Source organism: Macrobrachium rosenbergii, chromosome 15, assembly GCF_040412425.1.
Source record: "Macrobrachium rosenbergii isolate ZJJX-2024 chromosome 15, ASM4041242v1, whole genome shotgun sequence".
NCBI classification, from domain to species: domain Eukaryota; kingdom Metazoa; phylum Arthropoda; class Malacostraca; order Decapoda; family Palaemonidae; genus Macrobrachium; species Macrobrachium rosenbergii.
In genome coordinates this window covers 50204474-50221797 of record NC_089755.1, presented here as the reverse complement: position 1 = coordinate 50221797, position 17324 = coordinate 50204474, and the positions used below count along the sequence as shown (strand labels likewise).

The following is a 17324-nucleotide window of genomic DNA, read 5'->3' as shown; positions in this document are numbered from 1 at the left end:
AATAAAGAAGAGAGAGAGAGAGAGAGAGAGAGAGAGAGAGAGAGAGAGAGAATGTCTGTGTCCGCTTTTAAAACAACAGTAAAAAGATTCTATACCGCATTTATTTTGTTCGTTACCTGGATTTGCAACCACTGAGTGCCCCGCCTATTTTTGTTTTACAAATAAAAACGAATTTCTCTGAGGTAACAAGATCCACAGATGCATTTCCGAGCGGAGCTTCTATTTCTTATTTTGTAAACAAAACAAAAAAAACTTGTATTTGCCTTTACAAACCCTACAAGAAACATCCTACAAGAAATGATCAGATTTCGGTTTTATCCATAACTCGTGGCTGTAATGACGTGTCATTGTTTACCTGTGATAAACTGCACACTGCGGAGTGTATTCAAATATTCCCGGTAACAAATTGACACAAATGTTTATACTGTACGGCGACGCATTTGGAAGGCATCATGCAATCCGGGATATGAATTCCGTTCTAAATAGCTTCTGCTCACCGGGCACTATAAAAATAAAGTTGATGCAGCATTGAAACGAACGGACGAAATTCTACATCGTGCGTTATCCGTTCAGTTAATTTTTGCGGGGTTGGACTCTGTGTAAAAACTAAAAGACTCAGAGGTATTTCATGATTATTTAATACTGTTGAGACTTGATTTTTAATTGCTTTTTACTTCTTAATTAGAGGTTTTTCAACCTATGGGAAACCTCCGCTAGGAAGATTTCAATCTCCAGTGGCACTAAGTGAAAATATCTTCCTACAAGAAATGGAACAGAAAAAAGAGAATAGCGGAAATATTCTGCCTCACAATCTACTAAGCATTAATATGCGATAATATCAGAAGCTGTCCATGTTATGTTTTGGTGGAATGAACATTTCAGCTAAACAGCGTCAGTCTCCAGGTTAACAATTTTTAAGCGTGTTTAAACATACAGGTAGTGCGCCGTGCCACTGAAGATTGATATTATGAACAGTTGCTCTTGAACAGGCGTTCTAATTATTTCCTAGACAGACGTAGTTTACCACACCATGCCTCCGTTTACATACGCTGTACTTTATTGGACACAACTACTGAATTTTCACAGACTGTTCGATCCAAAACTATCACATATATATTATATTTGCCGCATGACATGTAAAATGTTCGATCAAAAAATTATATTTGCCGCATGACGAGCAAAATGTTCGACCAAAAAATTATATTTGCCGCATGATTAGTAAAATGGTCTATCAAAAACCATCACATGTATCATATTTACCTCATAATAAGTAAAATGTTCTATCAGAAACTATCCCATTTATTAAATTTCCCTCATGATGAGTAGAGTGTTCGATCAAAAACTATCCCATATATCATACTTACCTCATGATAAGTAAACTGTTCAATCAAAACCTATCCCATTTATTATATTTACCTGATGATAAGTAAAATGTTCAACCAAAAACCATCCCATATATCATATTTTCATCATGATAAGTAAAATGTTCAATCAAAAACCGCTCCATATATCATATTTACCTGATGATAGGGAAAGTGTTCGATCAATAAACCGTCCCATATATCAAACTTATCCCCTGAGAAGTAAAACCTCCCAACAAACTCTACCCCGAGATAACGAGAACCTCCCCAGGCGGCACCCACCTTGATTTTCCTGACGTTCCTGGAGGAATGGTTCGTAACCGACACGTTGACGACGACAGGTTCCCCGCGTTCGTAGACCTCCTTGTCCAGAGTGGCCTCGACCTCCACTTGGCCGTCGGCTAAGAGGAGCTGCTTCGAGAAGGAGGCGTAGGGCTGGGTGCGGTCCGCGTTGGACGCCATCTGGTACAGCTTCATCCCCATCCTAATGGAAGACCTCTTGTGGGGTTTGTCGTCGGGGTTCTCCCCTGCAATTAGAGAGGAACGGTAGAGAGGGGGTTTGTGGGGCGGGGAGGGGGAAGAATGTCACGCTACGTGGACTAATTAGGACAATCAATGACGTCCGTTGAGAGGGTCGAGTGCTCTGGAAGGAAAAGAGCTGTTATTTGTATCGGGTAAAAGGAAAGGCAAGACGAGATGTTTAGGAGTTCTGGAAGACACGGCGAGATGTCCAAGAGTTCTGGAAGACGTTGGTCAGGATAATAAAGCATGAATGGAGGAAGTGAGGTTCTCCAGTATTCTGGCGAAAGCCGGCTTCTTTCCTTGTAACATTGTAACAAGAGCTGAAGAGGAAACTATTATTACATTGAGCTGTGACCCAGAAACGAATGCTTAAATTAATGAACAGACACCAGCTAAGACTTTTAGTGTGTAAGTGGTTTTGTTACGCATTGCTGGAGAGCCATTGAACAAGAGAACAACTGCAGCTCTCGGATTCATAATAGGTTCAGTGGATGAAAAAAATTCTTATTTCTAAAATGAAAATAACAAAGTAGTACATGAAATTGATACTGATATACACGATACTAATAAAACAGAGTTAACTTAAAGCAGGTTTTATAAAAGATGTGTTTAGCATAGCAATTTAAATGATCATGCTGATAAAAGCAACACATACCATGCTGTGACGCATATGTTGGATAAGGACAATGATCAGTTACCCTTTCTTTAAATGACACCTATGGCAGATACATCCCCGTTCATGAAAAATTTTTTTTTAGCAGATTTGACCGATTTTTCAAGTCTGCCACCGCCTACTAAACACGTTTTCTTTTATCCTTTTCCAACAGCCAATTGCCAAATTTAGGGAGCGAACTCGCTGTTCCAGAATCGGCCTTTAATTCCCAGAACTTAATGTGGTTAAAAATACGACCAAGGCTCCTTCGTTGTTTCATGTTACAAGTTTTCAACTCTTAATAAACACACTTACATTAAGGAGCCTTTTACTCCTTTCACCAACGCCAAAGGTATTTCGGGTGAATGTTCCGCCTTTGAAGTGACCTTTCTTTGGGGCCCACCTGCACTGCTTTCTGTATTTTATCTCGCATAAGTTCCCTTTGACCTCTTAGTTCCCTTTGACCTCTTTCCTCTTAAATCTTCATCTTTTCTAACAATACCCCTCTTTGACTGTCATCACTCATTTAAGAATAAATCTTTCGGGCATGCGTTATGGGAATTTAGGAGTAAGAGACACCGGTCTCGTAAAGTTGAACAGCTTTGTAATAACAGGTATTCACGAGAGGTGAGGCGCTGTTGCAATGACAGGTATTCATGAGAGGTGAGGCGCTGTCGAGGGACTGCGAAATTTGCATTCCTTGATGATCAGAAACATGGACATGACATCTGACAGCAAGTTTTATTTATAGTTTCTGAACTTTTTATTCCTCTCCTTTTATCCTCTCTGCCAATTCACGTCCTTATCGCCAGGAGACTGAAGGGAGAAAATCCCCATAAAACGAAAAACGAGAACACCGAGGAGTAGAGATGGAAGGGAGATCAGTACAGAGGTAAAAAGTGGACACAGTTATCTCGAATTCAACGCGGAAACAAGAGCGAAGAGAAGAGAAAGCAAAGGGAAAGGATTAGGCGAAATACAAATCCTCGTAAGCCAGACGTGGTAACAGCTTCTAATGACTTGTTACTACTCACACCAGGGCACTAGGGTCTGTTGCAAGGACACGAATCTCAGTTGTGGGGGGGGTGAGGCTGCTAGTCCATAACCATACCCCAACTGGTAGTCACGGGACGCTATGCACCAACAGCGTCTGGCATTCAGTGGTGGTCACCCATCTGAAGACTGACCATACCCAATGTTACTTAACAAATCGAGATACCAGCAATGTCGCGAAAGTGTTATGACTATTTATACGATTAAAAATCGTCGTGGCAGAACCAAGAATCAGCACTAGTGAGTCAGAAGTGAGAATCACCAAGAGTGAATCAGAAGTGAGAATCACCAAGAGTGACTCAGAAGTGAGAATCACCAAGAGTGAGTCAGAAGTGAGAATCACCACGAGTGAGTCAGCAGTAAGACTCACCCAGAGTGAGTCAGAAGTAAGAACAGTCACAAGTGAATCAGAAGTGAAAATCATACAGAGTGAGTCATAACCAAGCATCACCACAAGTGAATCAGAAGAGGGAATCACACAGAATGAGTCAGAAGTAAGAATCGCACAGAGTGAGTCAGAAATGAGAATCAGAATCACCACGAGTGAGCCAGCAGTAAGAATCACCCAGAGTGAGTCAGAAGTGAGAATAACACAGAGAGAGATGTGCGAAATTGGAGAGTTTGTCTCCCTTCCCTCGTTTTCCAGGATTTATCTCACCTGGAAGTGGAAGAAAGCCGGGCATTAACACGGTGCTAGTCTAGACGTCTGCAAATTGGAAAACGTGCTCGGGCTATTAAGAACGAGAGAGAGAGAGAGAGAGAGAGAGAGAGAGAGAGAGAGAGAGAGAGAGAGAGAGAGAGAGAGAGAGAGAATGGGTCGAATGTGGAAATGTGGAGAGAAGAGTGGAGATGAAAGAGAGAGAGAGAGAGAGAGAGAGAGAGAGAGAGAGAGAGAGAGAGTGGAAGAGAATGAAGACGAGGAATTCAGTGAGGCTGGAAAAGCAATGGACTGGAATGAATTCGCAAAAGCACTACACTCACAATGGAGAATGCAAACCGAACGCTAGAGGTATTAAAGCATGATATTTTTTCGGGAGAAAACAAGGGCATAGCATAAAGTAAAAATAGACCCATTTAATTAAAAGAATTTAGGAATTACTGAAGATGCTCCTCGGTGGAAAGCACAGTTGTATACAATACATTATCCGAGGTATTAACGAAAAGATACCTTTCGATAAAAAACAAAGATGAATAATTCATAATGAAGTATATACACATGAAAATTTTACTTTCTCTTAGAGAGCTCTGATGTATCATAAACGTAGGCACCTGAATATTTCATAATGCGCATGAATAAAATACAAATGCTTAAACACATTTACGAAACTAGACTGCCCACGGGAGAATGAGAAATTCAGAGTGAAACTGTGGATGGAAAAATGGAAGAACAAAGACACCATGAATATTAATTTATGTATTTGTATGTATGTATGTGTATCTATATGCATATATCAAAATCATTCATTCATCAACAGACCAATACAAAATATGAATTACAAATACATAACACATTTTACAATTCACAGCTTGATTGTTAAAATATCACAGTGCAGTTCAAACACATTTATGAAATGTAGATAAGGTCTGATATCATTCACGTGCTGATGTACTAAAAATGTATTATTTATTCTCTGGGTATGAATAGGAAAAAGGAATAAACTACCCATGGAAAAATTAGGAACAGTGATCAGAGTACCTTTACTTTAATGGTTAGAACATTTTGCTCTTGTACAGCCTGCGTCTCCAGACAAATAATACTATAAATTACAGTAAAACTATTAATATTGTTTTTTATGACACACGCCCACATACACAAACATATGTATACTGTATATATATATAATATATACTTTTATATATATATACATATACATATATATATATATATATATATATATATATATATATATATATATATATATATATATATGTGTGTGTGTGTGTGTGTGTGTATGTGTGGGTATGTGTGAGCGTGTATGTGTGTACAAGTTTACGTAAGTGTTAAGAACTGAATATGATTATACCCTTTTAGCATTAAAGATAAAACCTGTGACTACACCATGAATGAACGACGGAGTGACACATCGACTTTCACTCAAAAAAAAATATTGACAGCTACCAATGATGGCCGGAGGGTGACTCACGCTATAGAGAGAGAGAGAGAGAGAGAGAGAGAGAGAGAGAGAGAGAGAGAGAGAGAGAGAGAGATCCTATTTTAGTCCACGTACAACCTAGCTCCACAAGAAGCAAAGAAGGTCAAGGGTCAAGGTTAATGTGGTCTGGCTGCGCCTTGTCGTCTTTATGTAGTCTTTAGTGTTGTTATCATTGCTGTCGTATTTTCTTTACGTCTCTCTCTCTCTCTCTCTCTCTCTCTCTCTCTCTCTCTCTCTCTCTCTCTCTCTCTCTCAGGCACACATAGTGCAGTGCCTCTTGAGACCGCCGGTAAATGTCTCCTCCACATTCTGTTGCTCTACTGATATGCCAAGCGTTTTCAGCAAATATAATACTGTTAGTTTTGAGGAGCTGATGTGTTAAGTGTTTTAGCCTCAGGGAAATATTTTGTTTATTTTCATTTAGTCTTTTTGTTACTGACACCTTTTACGCTGCAGGTTTTCATAAAGCCTTAGAGAAGGGAATATTGATTAGATTACATATATTATTATAGTAATACTCAGTAATATAATAATATTATTATTAAATAATTTTATTGTTATATTATCCTCAAATTATATTATTATTAGATAGTTTTATCGAAAGCTAAGAAATCTGAGCAAAAAGGAAAGAAAAATTTTTCTGGCATTTCCTCCCACGAAGTTTGTATTGAAAGGCACAACAACATTCTTTGCAAAAAATGTCAGGTTCAGACCCGAAGGAAAAAAGGGAGAAAAAAGGGACGGGAATAAAAGAGAGAAGAGAAAAAAAAAGATGAGAAAAGAAAGAGGCAAAAGATGGGGGACGGGAAAAGGGCGGATTAGAAAACACCGAAACTTAAGAAAAATCTCTTCCAAAAATTTTTTTTATAAAGGTGGGAATAGACCTTCAAGCAAGTGGTAAATTAGCCACAGTATTATGGTTTTAAACACTTAAGTTTTGAGAAATAAATTTTTCAAATAAATATTTATGCATATATATATATATTTTATATATATATATATATATATATATATATATATATATATATATATATATATATATATATATATATATACATATATATATATATAAAACATGAAAAGCCTTGGGCCTAATATAAAAAAGGAAGCGACAGACATGGCCCCCTAAATGACGGAACTGCATAGAACAATCAGGGGTAAATTTACTACTCCGAAATTCACATCCACGTTATTCTGGCGGCCATTAAAAATGACTCGGGGAAAATAGACGCAATATTATACCATGCCGGCATTCTGTTGCTAACGAAGTATTTAACTAAATAGATATTTCTGTCTCGAAAATGAGTCCGGAAATTTCCATTTTGTTATGACGTTCGTGTTAATTTTGGATCGCTAATTCTGAAGGAAATTTTGTTTCAAATAATTCGCTTGATTGCTTTCACTAGGGCGCGTTTTATTTTTCCTAATTTCTCCGCCATATTTTGAAATAGGTCTTATTAAATAGTTTGATCTATCGCTGTTATTGTCGCAGGATTTAGTTATCCTAATTGATCCACTACTGAAGATGACAGATAACTTTAATTTTAAAACGCGTGAAAAAGTATTGTAAGGTTGTATAAACAATCTATTCTTTAATCTCCAAGGCGACTCAAACTTATATCATTCTCATTCCCCGGTTATAAGCGTAAGGTCAAGTATGAGGTTAACATCTCTGCCTTATATAAAAAAAAAAGATCATTAATGAAACTTGTAATTTCTTATAGGTTACTGAAGTGAATAAGTGTTTTGAGGCAAATTTCTTTATTATTGGGGTCGTCGTAATGTTTGAAACTTTGGCCACTCCTTGGTCTTTGCATGTACGAATTTTTGTTTGGAAAATTCATACTTTCTAAGCGACTTTCTACATTTCACTACACACACACACACATATATATATATACATACATACATACATACATACATACATACATACATACATATACACACACATATATATACATATATATATACATATATATATATATATATATATATATATATATATATATATATATACAAAAAACCACGATTTACCAATGCGATAAGATAAATTAAATTAAGAAATGAGAGAGAGAGAGAGAGAGAGAGAGAGAGAGAGAGAGAGAGAGAGAGAGAGAGAGAGAGAGAGAGAGAGGGGAGAACCAAAATACTGAAATGAACAGCCATACGAATTCTAAGACGGACGAAACAATTGAATAACAAAATGAAGAGATTTGCTCAGCGTCGGATGATGAATGCGCCCTAATTTGGAAATTAATGAAGACATTATGGGAGAGTAATGCGTATAAAGGGTCCAGTGGAATTACGAAGGAAAAGGGGTAAAAATAATAGAGAGAGAGAGAGAGAGAGGGATGGAGATTTTAGAAAGGGTCAACAAAGGGGAACGAGGAAGGATAAGATTTAGGGGTAGGTAAGAGGGGAGAGAGAGAGAGAGAGAGAGAGAGAGAGAGAGAGAGAGAGAGAGAGAGAGAGAGAGAGAGAGAGAGAGAGAGAGAGAGAGAGAGAGAGAGAGAGATTGGTGCAATTAGTGAGTGTATATGAGAGTAATTTTCTGAAGTATTCTTTTTTCCTAAAGTTAAAAATAAAAAGGAATGCCCCAGAAAATTTAGTACTTTCTAATTTCATTACAACATTTTAAAAAGAAAGTTTTACCGAACGAAAAACCGAAAAAAAAGATTTATTTCAGACTTCCCCTGAATTTCACTATCCACACATATCCCGCCTCTGAACTGCTCCTGATACAATGGAAATTAATTTGGCATCTGCATACATTTAACATTTAAATTTCTGGAGATTCAAGGAACGCCCCGAGGAAAATTTGCATTCGGGAATGTAATTCAACTAATGCCTCAAATTAAAAACTCTGTAGAAGTCAGTAACCTTTGGATTGTCTGGTTCAGAGACGGTTTTTATTTTCTTCTTCATCTTCGGCTGAGCTTTAGCATTTTCCTGATTCTGTTTTCCTTGACACTCTATCTATAACTGTCATTTCTTTAAGTGGCGTGTCTGTCGCTTCCTTGTGGATTTGACCCTACTTTCTTTTCTTCTCCTTTCTCTTTCTTATTTCCTGAAATGAATACTTGTCAACTTCAGCAAGAATCATGTGCACTGATTCAAACAGGAATTATCAGAACTAGAGGAAATATAATTAACGTCTAAATTTTTTCCATTGTTTTTCATTGCAATCTGTAACGTTCTTGCGAGCAGTTTCTCTCAAATAATCTAAATGTGAAAAAAAAACCGTAAAAAATAATCGAATTTTTCTATACAGCCGTTACAGCGTATAATCAAGGCCACCGAAAATAGATCTATCTTTCAGTGGTCTCGTTATAATGCCGTATGAGCTGCGGCCCATGAAACTTTAACCGCGGCCCGGTGGTGGCCTATTCTACATCGTTGCTAGAAGCACGATTATGGCTAACTTTAACTTTAAATAAAATAAAAAAAACTACTGAGGATAGGGGGTTGCAATTTGGTATGTTTGATGATTGGAGGGCGGACGATCAACATACCAATTTGCAGCCCTCTAGTCTCAGTAGTTTTTAAGATCTGAGGGCGGACAGAAAAAAAAGTGCGGACAGAATAGAGTGCGGACGGACAGACAAAGCCGGCACAATAGTTTTCTTTTGCAGAAAACTGAAAATCGGTGGTAAAGCTGTTCTTTTCTGCTGCTTGCGTTTCCGGAACACTTTTCATTTCAGAAATTTAATGTCTGTTTTTGGCTGCATTTGCAAAATGTCATTAGCTCAAGCTGCTCAAAGTAACGTAAATGACAATAACTCACAGCAAAACATTATGGAATCGCTTAAATTCACGTCACCGCAAATCAAGAGCAGCCCAGAAATAAAACGTGAAATAAATGAACTAAAAAAAAAAAAAAACAGGAAAAGCTGCATAAAACGCCTGACAAAGAACTGAACAAAAGGTTACAATAAAAAAAAAAAAAAAAAAATGAAGAACAGGCAAAAGCAAAAGGTGGAACACTCACTCGTTCGATGTGTGTCAACACTAACGAGGTTTCCACAGGTACGAAAAGCTTTCTACGGGAATAAAATGAAATTCTGTTTGCTTTTTGGAAGGAAGGGTGGTAATCCGGCCTTTCCGCGGTCGCGCCACGCTCTGCTCTTTTTCTTTATATATATATATATATATATATATATATATATATATATATATATATATATATATATATATATATATATATATATATATATATATATATATATATATGTATATATATTATACACACACACATATATATATATATATATATATATATATATATATATAGAGAGAGAGAGAGAGAGAGAGAGAGAGAGATTCTCGCAATTTATCAATTATTTTAGCCAAAATATAATTTTCATTTCAGTGGAGAATGACATTTTAGTTTCCCTGAAAATACATTCTATGATATTCAGTTTTTAATTTCTCAAAAAAAGAAAAAAAAAACTACTTCATAAGATGCTTCGAAAACCAGTGACCTCAGCATCTAGCATCATAAAAACGTTTTGATAATTTATAAAATAAAAAATCAAATCTTGCAAAAGAAAAATCATGATAAAATTATTCCCCAAAGTTACTGGCACGGTTTTCGAAGTGCGTTGCCGTAGACGGTATTGGAAGGTTTTGAACTGGCTCCTGACACTTTTTCTCGCTCAGACAACATTACAGAAATCAACTTGAAGGCCCATTCTGTTGCCGTTAGTAGAAGGCTTTGAATATGAGCAGTGGCATTAGTTTCATGGCAGCGAAAATTACGAATACCATTCTCGAGAATTTTCCCTTCTTGCTGTTAGCGCGGTCTTGCAATTAAAGGTACTATTTTCAACGCCTCTCGTGTTTCCTTTACTGGGGGGCTTTGAAGCTGGCTTTTCGTTTATGATGCCAGCTTGACCCACTTTCTATTGTCTTTGGGATTTCGTGACTGCTCGGCAAACTATAGATGGCCCTTTCACTGCTACTTCTGGGTAATATCGTAGACCTTGGTTGCTCATCATCACCTGAAACTACTCGTATAAATCAGCAATGTTGTTTTAGATTAAGCTGGCACTATGCCAACACGGGTTCTTGCCCCTAGAGCAGCCAGTAACACTACTCATGAGATCATATAACAATGGCAACGTTGATCATGATGACAATGAAGATGGTGATGACGTAATGATCATTATGTTTAGAGGAGAGAAAATAAAAGGTACGTTCAGTCCCACACTGATGATGGCAGTTAGAAAGAAAATGAGTTTAGAATCAATTTCATTTCAATTACAGCGAGTGGCTCTTTCCCCTAATTGAACTGGTCGTTCTTTATCGGTTTCCCTTATTTACCTTCTCGAGGAGAAAAAAAAAACAGAAAAACCTGATTAAATCCCCCGAAGCCTTTTGAAGTCAGGCAGTCACAGGAAAAGGATAATTGAAATGATTCATAAGTTTTTCTCAAAGAACCCGATTTTACTCGGGCTTCTTAATGGACTGGACTTGATAGGAAGTTTTTTTTTACCTGTCAGTGGACTTTTTTCGAGTCATGTTAGGATATTTCTTCTTCTTTTTCTTCTTCTTCTTCGTTCTTTACTGAAGAGGAAATTAGCCTGATGGTAAATTAAGTACTATTTCTAATGAAGACCGGACGAGAATAAAAAAAAATTGAGAGAAAATTGAAAGTAGGGACCTGTCAGTCAACACATTTTAAAGGACCGAATCTTATGTCTGCCTTCTAAGTGACATAAAACAACGAAGACAGGAAGAGAGACGGAAGTAATAAACGAAGAGAGAAACCAAAGTTTGTGTTTAGGTCTCTGAGTAAAGCCTGGTCTCATTAAATTGAATTATACTACATGGACTGCACAGAACAAAACAGTCCTTGGTGTTTGTTTACTTGTTATGTCTGGTTGGTTCAATGACCTCTCTCTCTCTCTCTCTCTCTCTCTCTCTCTCTCTCTCTCTCTCTCTCTCTCTCTCTCTCTCTCTCTCTCTCTATATATATATATATATATATATATATATATATATATATATATAATGTATATTTATATACTGTATATAAATATATACACACGCACATACAAATATCCATTATATAATATATGTACAAATAATATATATATATATATATATATATATATATATATATATATATATATATATATATATATATATATATATATATATCTCAAAGACAGAGAAGATCCGTCCGTGTCTTACTCTAAAGTCCTTGTAGTTCCAACTCGATTTTTTCCCATTCGAAACGAAACGAAACGATGCATTTGGCCCCCCCCGATGATCCTGCCCCGTCCCGAATATGCAGGAAGAACAAACGATCCTCATTTGCCAGTCGTCACGGAATCTGTTGAGGGAGAAACGACGAGCTTTGCTCGCATGACGTCCGGTGCCATCTCGCTAATGAAAGGATAATTGCGCCCCGGGGCAATTACCACGGCATTGTGTGTGTGTATATCTTGCGGCGGCTCCCATGCACTGCTCTGCACTGCATGATTTTATTGCGGCGTTGCACAGGGATTGGGCAAAGCCGTGTAGGCGATGGAGAGGTAGAGATTGTCAAATTGTTTAAGTTATTCTCTTTTAGATTTTTTTGATTTTTTAATTGAAAAATCTTTTTTATTTTATTTTTTTTTTTTACCACAGTCAAGAGCCTTAGACGGACAGCCTACTCTTTACGGTTGATTCTCGAGTTTCCAACCTCCACCCAGTATAATAAATAGGATGGTTAGACGGACAGCCTACTCTTTACTATTGATTCTCGAGTTTCCAACCTCCACCCAGCGTAATAAATAGGATGGTTAGTCCTGACGTATACACTTACGAGGATGTCAGTCTGGTATATCCTTTCCTTTCCATCATCTCGTTCAAGGAACTTTCTTAACGGTTGATTCTCGAGTTCCCAACCTCCACACAGTGTAATAAATAGGATGGTTAGTCCTGACGCATACACTTACGAGGATGTCAGTCTGGTATATCCTTTCCCTTTCCATCATCTCGTTCAAGGAGCTGTCACGATGTCCTCTTTTTCTCGAGCGCCTCCCAGCGCCATTTCGCATTTTATGTCCCAAAGTATGACGGAAGATTCGGAAGTTTCCGTTCTTGCTCGGCGCCTGTCTTATCGCGTCGAGTTTTTATTGTTGCTCCTCAGCATCCTTTAATAAAATTCTGTTTTTAACTCTAGTCAGAATCCTTTAATAAAATTCTGTTTTTAACTCTAGTCAGAATCCTTTAATAAAATTCTGTTTTTAACTCTAGTCAGAATCCTTTAATAAAATTCTGTTTTTAACTCTAGTCAGAATCCTTTAATAAAATTCTGTTTTTAACTCTAGTCAGAATCCTTTAATAAAATTCTGTTTTTAACTCTAGTCAGAATCCTTTAATAAAATTCTGTTTTTAACTCTAGTCAGAATCCTTTAATAAAATTCTGTTTTTAACTCTAGCCAGAAATCATTCTTGGAGTTACGAGTTGATTTTTACAGTTAAGCCTCTAAAACGAGTAATATCAGTTTACACATTTTAGCAGGATGAGACTCATGACGAAATTCAGTCATATCGGGATTGAATACAGTGATGAATAAATGAAAAACAGACAATAAGATAACTGTCTAATAGGAAATAAATACGTTATTTTCTGGTGTTGTCTTTTCAGAGAAAATTAATTAGTCAATGAAAAGATCTACCTCGCGATGTTCAAACTAGGTAGAAACACAGGAACGTGGAGAAACATAGGCACGTGGAGAAATAAACTGAGTTATAAAACTAAATGATATTTACTCAGTATTTAGGTGACTGTCACTGCAGACATGGAGAGATGAAGTTCATTCCGACAGGGAAAGAATATATTCATGATTCTCGTTGTGTGAAAATCTTGTAAAACCTAAAAACAATATAATTGTAAGAGTATATTAAAAGTAGATCAACATACGATTACTATTACTTCGTCGACTTGTTTAATTCAGTTAATGGAGAAGGCTCATTTATTCATTAATTGAGAAAGGGAGACTGGTCTTCACCGACAAGAGATACTGATTTTATTTCTAGCACCAAAAAGTGTTACGTCATTTACGGATCTTTACCCGCGAAAATGAACGACGTCGTGGGCCAAAACGTTCCTAAGAAAGCCGCGGGGTTGCTAAAAAAAAAAAAAAAAAAAAAACGGGTGGTGGGGTGGGGCGGGTTGGAAACTTTTCCCTTCAGAATATGAAGCCTCCGATAGAGAAGGTCTTCCCTCTCGACTTGGGAAGTTTTTATCCTCAGCCCTTTAGTAACACGATTCCCTTGTGGAAATAGGATTCGTATACATAAGAAATAAGTTTTCGGAGAAAATGCTTCGGTGTAATCAGAGGGAGAGCATTTTTACGCGGTTCGGCGTAAGGAACCCAGAATCCCGTGGAAAAACATTATAAAGAACGGTGCATTACGGAATGAGGAAGTGGCGTTGGATTAAACAGCCTTTGGCGGCATTAATGTATTTCTGTCAGATGTCAAAAGAGGTCGGGGAATATTAATATAATACTAGAACCTTTTGACGCACATTGGGTTTTCTTTAATGTATTGAATGAAAAATGGCTCCGTGTTCTGCTGGATTTCGTATCTAGCTTGTTTTCACTTTACTGCCAGTATTTATCAGCAGCAGAAATGGAGTTTTTCTTTCTATGCTGTTAATCCTTTGGTTTGCAGATGAAGATGTGTATATTTAGCTGAACAATTTCTATAAATGTTTTGATTATGAATTTTTCCATATCCAAGAAGATACTTGTACACACACACACACACATATATATATATGTTTGTGTGTGTGTGTATGTGTGTGTGTGTGTGTGAACAAGTATCTGCTTGGATATGGAAAAATTTATATTCAATACACAATGAGAAATTATTCAGCTAAATTTACACAACTTCATCTGCTAACCAAAGGATTAATAGCATAGAAAAAACTATACATAGTGCACTTATGTTGACTGTCTATGTCGGAATCTGACCAACCACAATAATATTTAAAACGAACGCACCTGTCAGTACACCTCTTGTGTAACTATTTATATGTACATCAAACAAGATCGAGTTACGATTTATATCCGGTCTGGAAATGTGTGGAAAAATATGGTTTACAATAAAACAGAAATTGGAGATATACGGTGCCGCCATGGAAATTGATACAAGGAAAGGAAGAATAGGTGATGCTGATAGTTCCCCAAGGATAAAAATAAAATAGGAAAACGAAAGCGTACACACTGGAAAATGCAACTGTAAAAAAAGAACAAGTAAGAAATGCTCCGAAGTTTCTTCAGCGCAATCGAATTTTCTGTACAGCGTATAATCAAGGCCACCGAAAATAGATCTATCTTTAGGTGGTCTCCGTGTAATACTGTATGAGCCACGGTCCATGAAACTTTAACCACGGCCCGGTAGTGGCCTATCTTATATCGTTGCCAGAAGCACAATTATGCCTAACTTTAACCATAAATAAAATAAAAACTACTGAGGCTAGAGGGCTACATTTTGGTATGTTTGATGATTAGATGGTGGATGATCAACATACCAATTTGGAGCTCTCTAGCCTCAGAAGTTTTTAAGATCTGATGGCGGACAGAAAAAAGTGCGGACAGAATAAAGTGCCGATGGACAGACAAAGCCGGTACAATAGTTTCCTTTTACAGAAAACTAAAAAGGGAAGAGACGCGTGATGAGAAGTGTAAGGAAAAAAAAACCACGACCTTAAGGGGGAAGACCTGCAACTGGAATGTTTTGAGAGACAAAAATGAAACTGGCATTCGAGAGAGGAGAGCAGACGTCAAAGGCAAATGGACTTTGAAAGAAGCAATTGCTTCCCAAGACGGGAATGCCGTGGAGTCTAAAAATAAAAAGTCAAATGACCTTTCACCTTAATGGCGGTTACTCCTCTAGTGGCAACCTTATATGGAAGTGAATTGCTGTGTCATTAGGTCCGGAGTGCCAGTGAAATGGGCCATGGGTCTTGCGTTTTTTGCTGGTTAGTTTTTGCGGCTTTGCGAAGATGTTCGTACAGATCAGTGAAAAAAAGCACCATCATATAGATTTTTTGTTTGATTTTGAGTTTTCAGAGTTTATAAATTCTCCAGACCACTGGCAAAAACTTTTGAAAGGACGGCAGCGTTGATGGCTTCTAAGTGATCCTTATGTGGAACAATTATTCTCTCGTGGTAATGAACAATTATACTTACTTTCTATGCGCCCCGTGTGGAGAGAGAGAGAGAGAGAGAGAGAGAGAGAGAGAGAGAGAGCGTTTTTACAAATACTCATGCACGTATAAACATACAGACATTTACATACTCGCCCAGAAAAAGCCTTCATATTTTGCCTAAGGTTGCTTGCATGAGTTTGAATTTAAACCTTCATTATACATCGCATTCATGTCATGAAATCTCTTTCATTAAAGATTTACTCCGAACGCCGTCTCTTCTTTCTAATGAGCTTCATATTTTATTACCCGCTCCTTCTTCGTGAAAGTTGCAACTCAAACTCGTCCTCTTTTCTTGTAGGTGTGCCTTTTATTTTTTTTTCTGCCATTATTATTTACATTCCTCACAATCTCTTTCCACATAATGATTCTTTCCTTACAAAGCGCTCCATTCATTTATTTGTTCCTTTATTTTTCTTCATGTGCTTATTTTGTCTATTTAGCTATCACTCTATCTCTTCTTCATCCTCACAGCTATTCCTAAGGAGGTGGTTTCTCTGGTGCGTCCTCTTCGACCATTTCCGTTGAAAGCACCTCCATCCGATATCTATTCACATTCTTCAGTACATTTTTGTCAGCTATAACTACTCCTCTTTAAACCCTCATGAGAACTTTTTATCTCAGAGCAAACAACTCCATTTTTCGTAAGCTATGCAATGCCGTCAAGTTCATAAAGAGGCAGAAGCTTTTTATAGCGATTCCTACCCGCCCAGTCACGCTGGAAGCATTGGGGACGGACTTCATGACCTTACTGCCAGGTGGGGGGAGGTCTATGGCCGAGACCACCGATGGGCTCGCTATGGCCCCAAAGACCCCGTCACCAAGCCCTTCTCTATTAGTTGTTATCGTACCCTTGAGGTGCGTGGGACGGCGGAGTTGAAAACGGAGCTCCTGCACTTTTTTTCATGGGAGTTAGAGGGGGTTCCATTTAGAGGGTTACTGTAGTTCCCCACCTCTGCTGGACCCTTCCCCTTCTGGAGGGTCTGGATCTACCCAGCCATATGATTAGAGCTGTAGAGGCAGGTCACTGAAGACGTTAGTATCTGGAAGCCCTGCAATTGCCTGTGGCACTGGAATGATACAGTTTACACTCACATGCTTTTAAGAGATACGCAGCATATATTCGTGCGCATGCATATTTGAGGACAGGATGGAGTAAGTAATTTGAATCTGGAAAAACAATTTAGTGGGTCTATAAGTAAGAAAGGAAAATGATCGAGCTACTCGTTCTTTTAAATGGAGAGATAAGGAACCGATTAGTGATACTTATTCACTCCTTGAAATAAGCCTTTCACATCTAATAAGAGAGAATATGTATAAAAAAAGAGTTTTCCTCCTAACCTTTTTTTCTATCTATATAGTGTCAGCTA

The 17324-nt window shown here is 37.6% G+C and overlaps 1 protein-coding gene across 4 annotated transcripts in view; it reads right to left on the bottom strand.

Annotated features, from left to right (window-relative positions):
- LOC136846677 (arrestin homolog) overlaps window positions 1–17324 on the bottom strand; it is a 330726-nt gene that overhangs the window by 64868 nt on the left and 248534 nt on the right. For all 4 annotated transcript variants that reach the window (XR_010855482.1, XM_067117686.1, XM_067117685.1 and 1 more), the window contains exon 6: window positions 1644–1888. Coding sequence is in view for 3 of the 4 variants with exons in the window: in XM_067117686.1 (XP_066973787.1) it covers window positions 1644–1888 (245 nt within the window). In the remaining variant the exon portion in view is untranslated. The remainder of the gene's footprint in view (window positions 1–1643; window positions 1889–17324) is intronic.